Source organism: Convolutriloba macropyga, chromosome 9 (genome assembly GCF_964194025.1).
Source record: "Convolutriloba macropyga chromosome 9, txConMacr16.3, whole genome shotgun sequence".
Lineage (NCBI taxonomy): Eukaryota > Metazoa > Xenacoelomorpha > Acoela > Convolutidae > Convolutriloba > Convolutriloba macropyga.
In genome coordinates this window covers 49,549,183-49,563,623 of record NC_134476.1, presented here as the reverse complement: position 1 = coordinate 49,563,623, position 14,441 = coordinate 49,549,183, and the positions used below count along the sequence as shown (strand labels likewise).

Below are 14,441 nucleotides of genomic sequence, written 5' to 3'. Positions count from 1 at the left end.
ATTGTACTGAAAAAAACTACATGCCTTTAGTCATCAAAATTAATTTGCACCTTTCTAAAAGTGTAAAAAATGATTTGCATATCATTGGACTTATTTAGAGTGGCATAGCTGAGGCAAGTGATCGGGACTATACGATTGGTGAAGACTCATTATATGGACACCCGCAACACAGCACTCTACCATCTCTCTACTCTCTTGATATGACTCAGTCATCATTGGTTAGTCAATTCGAGTCGGTCGAGCAAAATTGCAATAAACTATTGCAGCTTGCAGGCAATGCAACAATTTGCCAACTAACCAGTTAATTTGGATCTTTTCCGTTTGTGCCCCCCCCCCCCGCTTAGTGGGCGCATATTATTTGCACCCCCCAGTCGCACGTGCAATATATTTGAATAGTAATTTACTATGTAATGACACGTGCTCTGTAACTGGGGGGCGCATAACGTACTGGGGGGGCACAAACGGAAAAGATCCGTTAATTTTTTGCAGTTCTTATGATTATAAGAATTCCCTGGAATTTAAAAAAATCAAGAAAAGACAGCAGAGTTCACATTCTTTTATAATAGCCGCCGTCAGCCTCCTATTTAGGCGCCCTCCTTTTTACAACCCAACGTATTTGGATTATATTGGCGTGCTTTATTTTTACGATTCGAAGAGGAGTATTGCTGGAGAGTCTTTTTTATCGATAAGTTTTTGGAGTGAAGTTAAAACAGAATGTAAAAGTCAATGCGGCACATGAAAACTAAGTGTTCAGGTCAAACAGCTGAACGAATTGAAGAGCAGAGACAAAAGAGTATTTTCCATTTTGTACTGGGGTTTTGATAGAGCGAGAAAAATAGGTGCAAAACAATTTTGCTAAGCTAGTGAAAGATTTTTGATCAATTGTGGCGTTTTCAAAGCAGTTCTTTTGTGTTTGATTTACTTTCTGAGAAAAGTGGTTGTTATAAACCATGTTAACAAGTTATTGTTAATAGCCGCGTCAGCAATTCCAGGCGGCTATAATTGCGCTCCTAATTTTTTTTTATCGTCTAACAGATTTTTGTTACGTCTTACCCTGACTTCTTGGAAATCACTTTTCAATGACTTCAGTGACTTTTACTGCTTTACAAATAAAACTTGCGTTCGTGACGTCATTTCTGCTTTTAGGTCAACTGCGTGACTTACCTCACTCAAAAAATGACTTCTGAACTCACTTATGGAACTTTAAATTTTATGAGCATTTATCAATTAAGGGTCTCATTAGTGTGCATCTAAGTAGTGCCAACTTTATTTGCCCTAATTTCTGAGTAAAAGAGAGAGTCTTGAGTTTTAATATCAAAAATTATTTTTGAAAAAGCTCCATTAGGGTTTTTTCCTTGTAGAGCAATTGTGTCTCATAAAAATAACAGTTGGAATCAAACCCAAAAAGACTAGTGGTCTATTTTTCGGCAACCTGCCAGCTATGTTTTGTTTAAAGCGTTATTGACTATCAAAATCATACATTAAAGTTGTATTATAGCTGCGAAGTTGTAAGCCGAGGGGAGCTATATTGCGGTGCTCTTGGTTTTGAATTGTAAAAGATTTTGAATTGTATTGGGGCGCTGTCGTTTTTCTTAAGATCTGTTCACAAGTTTTCACATTTTTTAAAGTCAAATTGGCAAATTGGAGTAGTGGTTTTGGTCATACCAAAACAGGAAACGGAGCGAAAAAGCGAGTGGTTTTGCGGCGTGATATTTTTTCGCTCTATTTTGAAGTAGAGGCAGAAAACGGTTTTGAACAAAAATTCGCCTTCTCGCTGGTGGTTTTTTGTTCACATGCGTCATTTTGACATTGATTTTCCTTTTTAATGTTTGTTTGAACTGACTTTATAGTAATGGTCTTACACATTCACTCATATTCCGTTCTCGATCTAATTTTTTGCTAGACAATAAAAATTCTTTGATTTGTACGTCAGGACTGACCGACCTGCTATGTTTTTTTGTATCGTCTTCTGGCGCACTTTTTACATTTGCTCACACAGCAAAGCTGAAAAAATCAACTTTTCTATACGACTTCTTCCTCTCACTAACGGCGTTAGCGGGCGTGACGTCATTTCTCACTCTCTTTGGCAAAAGTTTTTTGCGTGATTAGATTTTGATCACAAGTGAATTACCTCACTCAGTAAAATGATTTTTGCACTTTAAAATTTAATTTGAATTCGTTCAAGGTTAAAGGAAATTATATGTGCAGTAAAGCTCCCTAATAAGAGGCTTCTGCGGGATGAAAATTAGCAAGCTTTATTAATTTATCGCAGAATGTTTTTTACCTATCTTTTTGAGCGGCGTCAATTTTTTTTTCCAATTTAAATCTGTCTGATTCTATCTTTATTATGCGGCATGTCTTTTCTTTTGCAGCTATTCCGGCAATCTTCCGGCTAGGTTATGAAATATTGAGCTATTTTTGAAATTGGTATTTATGTGGGTTTTCAAACCCTGTTAATTTTGCTTTATGACCTGATTTAGTTGTTTTAGTTGAAGAAAACAGGCTAAATTTAAACATTTTTTGCTTAATTTTTTTGTTTTTCAATTTTCGAGTAATTGTTCTTTGTGCCTTTTGGGGTATTTTTTCATAGTACATTTATTAGAGTTGGCTGGAGGTTTGATGGCTAATGCTTTTTTTTAAAATAGACAAATCATTTCCTGAGTTTTTATGTAGTTTTTCTATTGTCTAAGTAGTTTTTCAGTGCCTACTGAATTGGGTAGTTGCTCAACGCTTCAAGAGGACTTGGTTTTTAAAAAGTCTTGAAATTGAGACACGTAGATTCAGACCCTGCAAAAAAAGAACTTCATTATTTTCTTTAAAAGGTTTCTCAGATTTTGTCATTGTTTTCTTGCTGCGTTTTGAGATGTATCGCTTGTTAAGTTTTCTGTAATAACACCCGTCATCTTCATAGCCCATTAATATAGCGACTCTTATTTTTTCAACTCTTTGAGTAAAAGTACGTTGTTTCGCTTTAACTTGATTCACAGATTTTTGATTAATTATTTGTACTTCTGCATGAAGTTTTCTTTCTCCTCTTTTTCTATTTGGATTGATCTGGAGCAACATATGGTGAGAAACAATCTAGAGTCAACAAAGTCAGCATCAAAAAACTAATCAATATAGAAAAGGGATAAGCCCATGAAACATATGCCTGCTGTTTCAACTTCGTTCCTATAAACCTTAGTTACCATCCCTAATGCTCATTGGTATTTTTTACTAGCCTTTGTGTTCACTTAAAAGGAAACAGGATTAAATCTAACTACAGAAGAACATCAAAATAATTCGTTTTTTATCTTTTGTACAAAAGTTGGTCTCTTCATTTTGTACCTTTTAATCCCAATCGGGTTTATGGGATTCAATGGTAGCTTTTTTCCAACAATTTGCTGGGTATGTTTGTCGACCATACACATTTTTAGAGGACAGAGTATTAGCATATTAGACATTCTGTTGTCGAAAGCTTTATTGGTGTTGCGATAATCTGTGCGAAAACTGTACAGAAATAGGTTTTCATTTTTCCTTTTCTTTCTAATTTGTTTCCTCTGTTTTTTTTCTCAAATTGAGTTAAAAATTAAGTAAAGAGTTTTGCTAGTTGAGTTAGTTGTTTTGTAGCGCTTAAATTAAATTCCACTTCGAGTTAATTTCGGAGTCTTTCAGCTATGTTTTTTTTAGATCTGTGCACGCTCTTTTCGGCTTCTTCACGTCAGCGGTAAATTAAATAAAGGTGACAACTCTTATCACGCTGGAGAAGTAAAGGCAATGCAAAAGCGAGTAAACTCGAGGCCTAATTTTGTTTCAAACTACCTTTAAAGCGCAATAAAAAAATGGTGTTTGAAGAAGAATTTGATTTACGAAAGCATTTTTTTCACGTGCGGCAATTTGACTGCTGTTTGCGGCATTTCATCTCTTGATTGCTATTTATTTTTGAGACATAAGTGTTTCATTGAATTCATCGGTTGTTTCCAATACTCTAGCACTAATTGATGTCATAAAATGTTTCTGAAATTTAGAGGTTGCTCTTTTTTAAGTGTTGCTTCTGTTTTCTCATTATCAATTGTCATTAACAATAAAATAACTGGTTGCTAATGAGGCACAAATGAACATAAATAACGGTCTGAGTGAGTATAAGGCTAGTGGATTTAATCAATTTGACATTATTTGTTGAACGAGTATTCTAATGACTTTTTTTGTTTTGGGAGTATTTGTTTTACTTTTAGTCGTCTCGTCTTTCAATCACTTTAGGAACAGATCCCATAGGTTGCTATCAAGAATTATTTTAGTCATTTTAATTGCTTCTGTTTAAAGATGATTCTTTCTTTGTTTTTGACTTTCATTGTTTTTCTAGCGTTGTTATCGAATCATTGAAATTTACGTGTTTTTTGCTCAATTTGTTCGTCTTAAATTTTACTCTCCTTATTGACAATTCTCATCCGTTGCTAATGTTGCCTAGGACAATCGAATTAACTGTATCAACTGCTTCAGTTTTTGGCTGCTTTTTTCTTTGATTAATACGCTTTTCAATTTCAGAAGAAAAACTGCAGTTAAATTTTGTTGTACTTATTGCTGTTTTACCCATTTATATCATTGATAGCATTTTTCATCGGTTGCGTATAAAAATGGGTGAACTTATTTTGTCACTTCAGTTCAGTGCATTGATTTTTGAGATTTTGACATCTGCTTTTCGAAAAAAATAACATGACTTTTTCGGTCTTTTGGTTGTCTTGTGGTTTTATCACTTGGTCTGACAAAAAACAGGATATTCTTATTAGTCTTCTAGTATGGCGAAAAATGAGACTTTGGAGTCCAACTGTTAGCTAACGTTTTTAATCCTTTGGATACCATTTCCTTTTTAAAAGATTAAGTGAATTTGTGAGTCTTGTCTTTATCTGTAGTCATATTGATCCTGTTTCAGCCATTAGAACAGCTAAAAATTATTTTGTGACTCTCGAAGTTTATGATATGATGTTTATAAGGGTTTCGGCTGGTTGATATTAGAATTTTTTTAAATTTCGCGTCATTGTTTTTCAAAGTTTCTGATTTTTACCTAATTTTTCAGTTTTGCCTCTTTTTTGCTTTTGTCTGTCATTGATTCCCGCAATGTTTTTGTATTATGTATTCATTTTAAGAACGCATAAAATTATTATTTATTTTTTATGTTTTAAAAGTTCTTACAACACTTAAGCACTTGAAAAAATTTTCCAATTGAGCTTAGAGTTTTTTGCCAAACTTGGTTTCTAAAGGGTCAAGGGCTTTCTTCGTTGACTTCCTTTATATCATGTTGCTGTAACAATATCATTTGTCGGGTTATTAGTTCATTCAATTTCTTCTGTAAATATTTAATGGTCGGGTCATTAATTAAATCAGTTCATTGGATTGTACTTCAGGACTTGTCCTGCTATGTTTTTTATTTCGCTTTACTTTGTGATCACGTTTTTTGTTTTTACACAAGTCACGATTATAACGCTTGACTGTGACTTATCTGATTAACTATTTCAACTGAACGGATTTTAATTTCTTTCACCCACTGAATTACATAATGTAGTGAATATGGTCAAAGTCAAAAGAGCAAAATCAAAAGAATAGGGCTAAATTTTTATACGGTCTTTTTAGGTGAGCAAAATAAGCAAATAATAAGAAATATCAACAGATTTTACACCAAAGAAATTTTTGGCAAGCGTCTTATCGGATCTGACAGAATTCAAATTCCGGAATCAATTTGAATCCAGTTTGCTCAATGTTATCTGAACTGTTTAACTTACATTAACCTTGCCCCGTTGTTCTCGTTGTTTTAGAGTGACATAACTGATCGTGACGTCACTGGAGACGAGGACGTTTTCTACTGGCATCCAGCAGGCAACCAAGCTCCGCAGCAGCCGAAAAGTCAACCATCATTAGTGAGTCTAATAAGCCTTCTTATGGATCATCTATGGGCATCATCATAATCTTAAGCCTTCTTATCATCATCTTTTCATTGTGCGACCTAATTCGCTTTTGTAAAGTGATTTATGATATTGCATGTAAAAATTGCAGGTAGAAATTCCTAGAAATTTCATTTGCAGATAATTTTTACTGTAAAAATACCTGCAAATTCTAGGTAGATTGCAGGCAAATTTAACTTGAATTTTACAGGCAAAAATATTTTTCTAGGTTTTTCTACCTGCAAATTTCGATGTGGCATGATGGTCCAAAAATGTCCCGCCTCAAATAATTGAGAGTTAAGCTTTGTGTAATTGTGCACTTAGCTTCTTTTCTGCTTTTGTGCACTTACCGGCCTATTGTATTTCAGAGCGCTTCCCTAGTCGGAAACGAATGGTTATCTTGAAAGATCTTGCAAGAATCTGGCAGAATCTTGCAAAACCATATGTCTTGGAATCATTTTTCTTGCTTTCTAATTGCAATCAATTGGCTATCAAGTTTACTAAATCGGCCCAACTGTAAAGCTCTCAGTTTTGGTTTCAAAGCTCTTTTTTAGTTGCCTTTGTAATTTTCCCAATAAAAGACTGAGGGGCCTTGTAAACAGTGCAAAAATTACATCAAATTAGGCTACGTATATCTTTGAGTTGAGTGCGCATTTCGTTTTTTGAGGAAGTTCATAGGTAATGCTCAGAGATAATAAAATTTCACGCGGTTGCGAGTTTTTCTTTGAAACATACTTTTGCACAACAAATTCAAATTATTGATTGATTGAGTGTTCACTTGCGCAATGATTTCCTTTAATTTTGTCCTTACTCCAAGCCAAAATTATATGTTTTTTTTAAGTTATTTCTTTTGCAAGAATCTTCAAGATAGCCCTTTGTCGTGAAAGAATCTTGCAAGAAAACCATTCGTCTTGCAAGATCTTGCAATAAAACCATTTTTTGCAAGATTCTTGAAAGATCTTGCAAGATAACCATCCGGTGTCGACTGGGGTTGGATTCAGATTTATCGACACAGAACAGAAAAAGTTTGGTTATGGAGTTGTTGGACAAAAATTAATGGTCTTTGAATTAGTCTAGCAACTTACATCTGTCTTTTAGAAGCATTCTTAATTAACTCAATTAAGACGAAGTCCATCTTGCGTTATATGACATTTTTTGACGATATTTTGACGTAATTTTTAGAAACTGCAGGAAAAAATATGAGGAGAAATCTCTTCTGCGGTAACCATTCCCACATCACTATCCCATCTTTTGTTATGTGAAGAAACAATTATAGCCATGAAAACCCAAAATAAAAGTTAAGAGGATCTTATTAGACCTAATTCTCAACTGCAAAAGTTTTAGCTGCCAGGGTATTAATTTGGTGCTCTAGTTTTCTATTTACTGCTCGGTCTTATTTTGTTATTTTGTATGTTTTTGATCCAATGAGAAATAGCACCTTCACTTTAAACAGAGTTTTCGAATGTTTTTTTCACGTTAAAAATGCGTACCTAATGCTTTGCTGTCGGTTTTGATTTTGCAGGTAACTTTAGGTAGTTTATTCTACGTAAAATGCACATATCATTTTTTTCAATGAATTTTGCAGGTATTGTTACCTGAAATTTCGCTTACCTACAAACTTTGCAGGTAAATATACCTAGATATTTTTAGAGTGTATATCACCCCTTTAATATCCACTAAAATCACCCCTATTACCCAGTTCCCCATCCGGTTCCCTTAAAACCCTCCCCCTCCCCACTGAAGCGGGATTCAGTAGTGTCTATCCCCTAGTAGTTCTTTGGGAACCATTCTTCTGACGTTAGTCGGTTATGTTCTTTTTTGTAAAAAAAATTCTAATAGTTGTTTAATCTCATCGTGAAACTTCTAATAGTTGTTTCATCTCGTCTTGAAACTTCTAATAGTTGTTTCATCTCATCAGTGCAGTGTATTATTTCTGGTTTTTAGCTGCTCAGAAGAATAATTAACTAGTCCTAATTACCGAAAACAGCAGCAAGTGTAGGAATCCATTTGCAAAACTGTGTAATGTTTTTAAGTAACTGATTTGAACGTTTTAACCCAATTTTCCCACGCTCAATTTTCAAGCTTCTTATCTAAGTTACGAGCACCAGATGGTGACCTCTATCTACTATTTTGAGCGATCAAGCTTCCACGGTCTGAGCGATCCAATGGAGTCTTGGAAAGAAAATTTGAATTTGTGTTCATGTTTTAGAGCGACATTACTGAGCGAGATCTATCACAAGAGGAAGAGTTCTTCTGGTGTCCTCCTCCTAATTATGAGCCTCACAGGGTTAGTTCAAATTTGGATTGATATCAAAAGTTTCAGAAATTCAGACACGCTCATATAACAACTATATCTATACAGACCATTCAAAGATCGAGTAATGTTCCCCAAAATTAACTTTAAAGTGTGCTAAAAATGTGCTGACATTCAAAAAAAAATTCTAACAGTTTGCGATCATAGCATTACTCTGGGAACCAATGACAGCAGTTAGAAGTTTTTGGTATGATGTATGATTAGGTATAATCTTACACAAGTCTTGCAAAAATCTTGCAAGCTTGCAAGACAACTTTGGTTTTGGACTAGAGAATAACTGTTTAAGAAAGCCTAAAAAACAAGAAATTCTATTCTTTTCAGCTTGTTTATATCAATTCTCACAGTACATCAGCTCATTGCTGAAATTTACACCCGATATAGGCATAATTTTTGGTTTTGAGATTTTGCCCGCAGTTATTCACACTTAATTTTACGATGTTTTTCAATCACTTAACGATTATTGTATACTAACGATGTCTTGAAATTGTACGTTTAACTCTTGAGTTTCCTGACTGGTTGTGTTTGCTGACATTTGCATCATTGAAGACGTTTTCATTTCTTCGTGGAGAAAATTTGAATTGCCATGTGACGAGTGCAAGTCAAACAAAATATCTGTTAAAGTGTGTTGCGTATGAGATTCAAAAGGATTTTGTTCACTTTACCAGATTGTGACGTAATTAGAGATCTTCTCTTTGTTTGCACATCTACTTCTTTTTCAGGGCCAAACCGTTTTTTAATTAGGTTTGAATTTAATGGCCTTTTTGTTTAATAGTCGCCATCAGCCTCTCAACAGATATTATTTAGATGCTCTCCTTTTTTTACGTCTAGAAGAAGAGTATTGGTTTTCTTGAGGTTTTTTTTTACCGGAAGTACTATTCGTTCAGACGGCGTTTTGACCTAAAAGCGAAAGAGAGTAAAGTTGCCATGTGAGCAAATGTTTTCTGTGCGAGAGAAGTTTTTTGAACAATTTTTCATGCGTTTCAATCAATGAACGGATTTTCGAGTTTGAAGTGTTTTTTGACTGAATGCCGCATATAGATAACAATTTTTAGCCATTTTTCCTTTTGGCTCAATTTTATTTAACTTGTATTTTGCTTTTTTTGTAGAAATAACTTTTGATTGATGCTTTATTAATAAGTAACTTTCTTTTTGATACCACAAAGATTTGCAGAGTCTAATAATTCCTTTCAAGTGTAAGATGGGCACATCTTTCTCAGCTTTTCAGTTAATTTTCGGACTATTTCACTTACTTCATTTCTGGACCGTGATCGGATAATGTGCACAAGATAATTCGTTCGCACTTTTTGTCCATTTTTTCTTTTCGTCTTTGGTTTAAATTAGTAGAAAAAACCTTTTGGGAACAACCAGTGGTTCAATTTTTTAATTGATTTATTTTTTAACGTATAATCAGTTTTGGTCATCTTTCGCTTCGGTTGTTAAATAATTTGTAAGGTCTTTGTGAAGAAAATTCGAGCAATTTTTTCTCCAAATTCGAGCAAACGTTTACCGATTTTTGTTTGACTATTTCTTCAGACGTCATGTTTCTCGCAGTGCTTTTTCGTGGTCATTTTTTTTTCGTTTCGTTAGTTGTTGTTACTATGAGGTAACCCTTCAAGTCCAGATATGGCACCTTTCACTAAAGTAAATTACAGTTTCCAGTTCAGGTTTTTTCTTGGCAGTTTACTATAGTCGTTTGATGTTTTGTTACTGCTACATGGATTAGTGACGGATCTAGCAGAAGAACTTATAAAAAGTGTTCGACGAACGATGGTTGAAAAGAAACCTCGAAGCTAAACAGGGCGATTCCTTTAAATAAATAACGGTTTTTTTTTCATAATTTTTGTTTATTACTTCATCAAGTATTGCAAGGCTGACTGATGTACTAAAGAATGTAATTAGCATTTTCTCCTCGCTTTAGTTTGGAAATTCTATTCAGCATTTGTACAGAATTTTTTAAGTAGAATATTAGTTCTCGGTTTCTCCGTCAACATCTCATTTCCCTTTCCATGATTTTCTCTTTAAGAACCCATTTCATGAGGTTTTCTGTCAATTATAAATATTTAATTATAACCTACATGTATTATCTGGTTTTCTATTATTATTTTTTATTTGAGTCACACCTAAAACTCAATTTTATCAGTTGGTATATCAATTTTGTCAGTTTTTCTATGACAGTTTTTCAATTGTTATTTCAAAATTCTCTGTATAATTATGTATAATGTGCATTAAGTCAGCGAGGATTAATTGCTCAATTTTTTTCGGTTCTGGCGTTCTTCCGGCCATATTTTTTTTGTTTTACATTTCGGTCCGGTTTTTTGTTTTACATAGGTCACGATTTTCACGTTTGACTTCTGACTTACTTTGCTCACTATTTCAACTGAAAGAATTTTAAATTCTTTTACACATTGAACTACGCAATATGGTGATTACTGTCAAAGTCAAAAGACCAAATAAAAAAAACGGATAATCTGGTAAAGCCCGGTAATTAAGTCATATTGAATTAGGCTATCAAAGTTCATTACTGTGTTCGCTAGATGACATTGGTGTTAGGCTTATTAGCTTTCAACTTACAGGCTGAATGGGGTATTGTTTTAGAATCCAAGCAAAACTGTACGTTAAATTAGAATACTTTTTGACACTGAAAAAGAAAACAAAAAAACTCTGTAATTTTTTTCTCTTTTTTTTCTGTTTCATTCCCAAATAATGATTTTTCAAGTGATATTCTGCACCAGTTAACTTTGGCAGGCATTTATGAGCTTCTTTTACTTGATAATTTGATTTTTAGTCGTTTTTCCTTTTGGCTCAATTTTATTTAACTTGTATTTTGCTTTTTTTTGTAGAAATAACTTTTGATTGATGCTTTATTAATAAGTAACTTTCTTTTTGATACCACAAAGATTTGCAGAGTCTAATAATTCCTTTCAAGTGTAAGATGGGCACATCTTTCTCAGCTTTTCAGTTAATTTTCGGACTATTTCACTTACTTCATTTCTGGACCGTGATCGGATAATGTGCACAAGATAATTCGTTCGCACTTTTTGTCCATTTTTTCTTTTCGTCTTTGGTTTAAATTAGTAGAAAAAACCTTTTGGGAACAACCAGTGGTTCAATTTTTTTATTGATAAATTTTTTAGCGTATAATCAGTTTTGGTCCTCTTTCGCTTCGGTTGTTAAATAATTTCTAAGGTCTTTGTGAAGAAAATTCGAGCAGTTTTTTCTCCGAATTCGAGCAAACGTTTACCGATTTTTTGTTTGACTATTTCTTCAGACCTCATGTTTCTCGCAGTGCTTTTTTGTGGTCATTTTTTTCGTTTCTTTAGTTGTTGTTACTATGAGTTAACCCTTCAAGTCCAGATATGGCACCATTCACTAAAGTAAATTACAGTTTCCATTTCAGGTTTTTTCTTGGCAGTTTACTATAGTCGTTTGATAATTGGCTACTGCTACATGGATTAGTGACGGATCTAGCAGAAGAACTTATAAAAAGTGTTCGACGAACGATGCTTGAAAAGAATCTTCGATGCTAAACAGGGCGATTCCTTTAAATGAATAACGATTTTTTCTTTTCATAATTTTTGTTTAATACTTCGTCAAGTGTTGCTAGGCTGACTGATGTACTAAAGAATGTAATTAGCATTTTCTTCTCGTATTATTTTGGAAATTGTATTCAGCATTTGTAGAGAATTTTTTAGGAAGAATATTAGTTCTCGGTTTCTCCGTCAACATCTCATTTCCCTTTCCACGATTTTCTCTTCAAGAACCCATTTCATGAGGTTTTCTGTCAATTTTTAATATTTAATTATAACCTACATATATTATCTGGTTTTTTATTACTATTTTTTATTTGAGTCACACCTAAAACGCAATTTTATCAGATGGTATATCAGTTTTTGTCAGTTTTTTTATGACAGTTTTTCTATTGTTATTTCAAAATTCTTTGTATAGTTATGTATAATGTGCATTAAGTCAGTTATGTATAATGTGCATTAAGTCACGATTTTCACGTTTGACTTCTGACTTACTTTGCTCACTGTTTCAACTGAAAGAATTTTAAATTCTTTTACACATTGAATTACGCAATATGATGATTACTGTCAAAGTCAAAAGACCAAATCAAGGGAAACGGATAATCCGGTAAAACCCGGTAATTAAGTCATATTGAATTAGGCTATCGAAGTTCATTACTGTGTTTGCTAGCTGACATTGGTGTTAAGCTTATTAGCTTTCAGTTTAGAGGCTCAAATAGGTATTGCTATAGAATCTGTACAAACTGTACGTTAAATTAGAACACTTTTTGACACTGAAAAACAAAACAAAAAAAATCTGTAATTTTCTCTTTTTTTTCTGTTTCATTCCCAATTAATGATTATTCAAGTGATATTCTGTACCAGTTAATTTTGGCAGGCACTTATGAGCTTCTTTTACTTTGAAAGAAAATTTGATTTTGCCAATTTCTTTGGTTCATCTTTTTTTTACTTTGTTTGTCATTAATTCCCACAGGGTTGTTGTGTTGTAACTCATTCTAAGGACGCCTAGAGACCTCTTTGTTGATTGTCTTCGCTTTATGTTAATTTAAGAATGTTAATTATTAGATCATTTAACGACTCAGTTTAGTTTTTTGGACTGTAATTCAGGACATTTCCTGCTATATTTTTTTCGTCGTCTGACGCTCTTCGTTTCAAATTTGTTCTAGAACATTCTTTTGTTCAAATTTTTAGCAAGTCTTTTGCGCTTAATTTCGTGTTTTTGTCTGACCTAAAGTGCGCGCTTTTAGAATTTATGTCTGTTGCCAAAACAAAATCCATTGTTAAATAAACTGAAACAAAGCGCAGATAGGCGAGTGGTTAATGCTTACGACTCTTACGCCGCGGATTGGAGTGGAACCTCAACATTGTCAAACATTTTTGCAGGCAAAAATTGTTCTCAATAGGGGGAAATAAAATTCTTGAGATGGCCGTGATAACATTTTCTGGTTCAATTCTGTATCGTTTTCTTCCTGTATGTTACGGCACGCAATTTCATTTCGTAGATATTCCGGCAATCTGCCAGCTATATCTTTGTCGTCAAGATTTTTTTTCCGTTTGTTTTGTGATCTTTGATATGATCATGTGCTAACTGCGAAAAAAGGCGGAAATAACGGAATAGAAATTCACAGATATAGCATATATTAAAAAGATAATAAAAAAAGCTAAAAGCTGAACTTAAAATAAGCTGAAGGGACTACATTTTTTTTTACTCCACACACACATTTACATACATATACAGGTTTGTAGCTAATAATTTAGTCCTGAGGTATTTTTATGCTTTTTGCACAACCAATTTTTTGTCTGGCGCTTCTGGGCTTTTAATATTTTCGTCCTCAAAAGCAGTTTGATCTGGAAACGCGCAGCGTGCATAAAAAATAGGGCATTACTTTGCTTTTTAATAGCCGCGTCATCAATTCCAGGCGGCTATTATTGCGATCCTATTTTTCTCTTTTAACGTCTAACAGATTTTTGTTTCGTCTTACTCTGACTTCTTGAAATGGACTTTTTCATTGACTTCACAGTGACTTCTACTGCTTTGCAGTTAAATTTTTTGTTCATGACGTCATTTCTGATTTGAGGTCAATTGCGTGACCTACCTCAAGAAAAAATGACTTCTGAACTCACTTATGGAACTTTAAATTTTATGAATATTTACTAATTAACAGTCAATAGTGTGCATCTAAGTAGTGTTAAACTTATATGCCCTAATTCCTAAGTAATAGAGTCTTGAGTTTAATATCGAATTTAAGTTTTGGAAAAGCTTCATTAGGGTTTTTTCCTTGAAGAGCAAATGTGTCTCATAAAAATGACAGTCCGAATCTAACCCAAAAAGTCTAGTGGTCTATTAAAAAGCTGGCGGTCGATCTGTCAATCTTGTTTCTTTAGTTGTTTCAATTCATGGTACGCAACAAGCGTCTATCGCGGCTATTTTCCGGCAACCTGCCGGCTATGTTTCAAGTATAAGATGCACCGAAACCGCTCTGGGATGACAAAAATTCATGGTGTGAAAGGCGACTTTTAATACTTAAACCACCCCTTCCTCCGCCAGTCACCCACTCCCTCGCCACTCACATTTCACCCTCCTTCACCTTTGGCACTTTGATTTCTCACCTCCAGTCCTTGAACAGCCCCCACAACAGCTTGACTCCCAACCAGCCCCCCTCCTCAATGATTGGACACCCATGA

General features: G+C 34.0%; 1 protein-coding gene across 1 annotated transcript in view; it reads left to right on the top strand.

Annotated features, from left to right (window-relative positions):
- The window catches only part of LOC142346251 (uncharacterized), a 240,673-nt gene that overhangs the window by 56,877 nt on the left and 169,355 nt on the right, over positions 1–14,441 (top strand). The window contains exons 10-12 of the mRNA XM_075398767.1: positions 99–218; positions 5,790–5,891; positions 8,125–8,202. Coding sequence (XP_075254882.1) covers positions 99–218; positions 5,790–5,891; positions 8,125–8,202 — 300 coding nt within the window. The remainder of the gene's footprint in view (positions 1–98; positions 219–5,789; positions 5,892–8,124; positions 8,203–14,441) is intronic.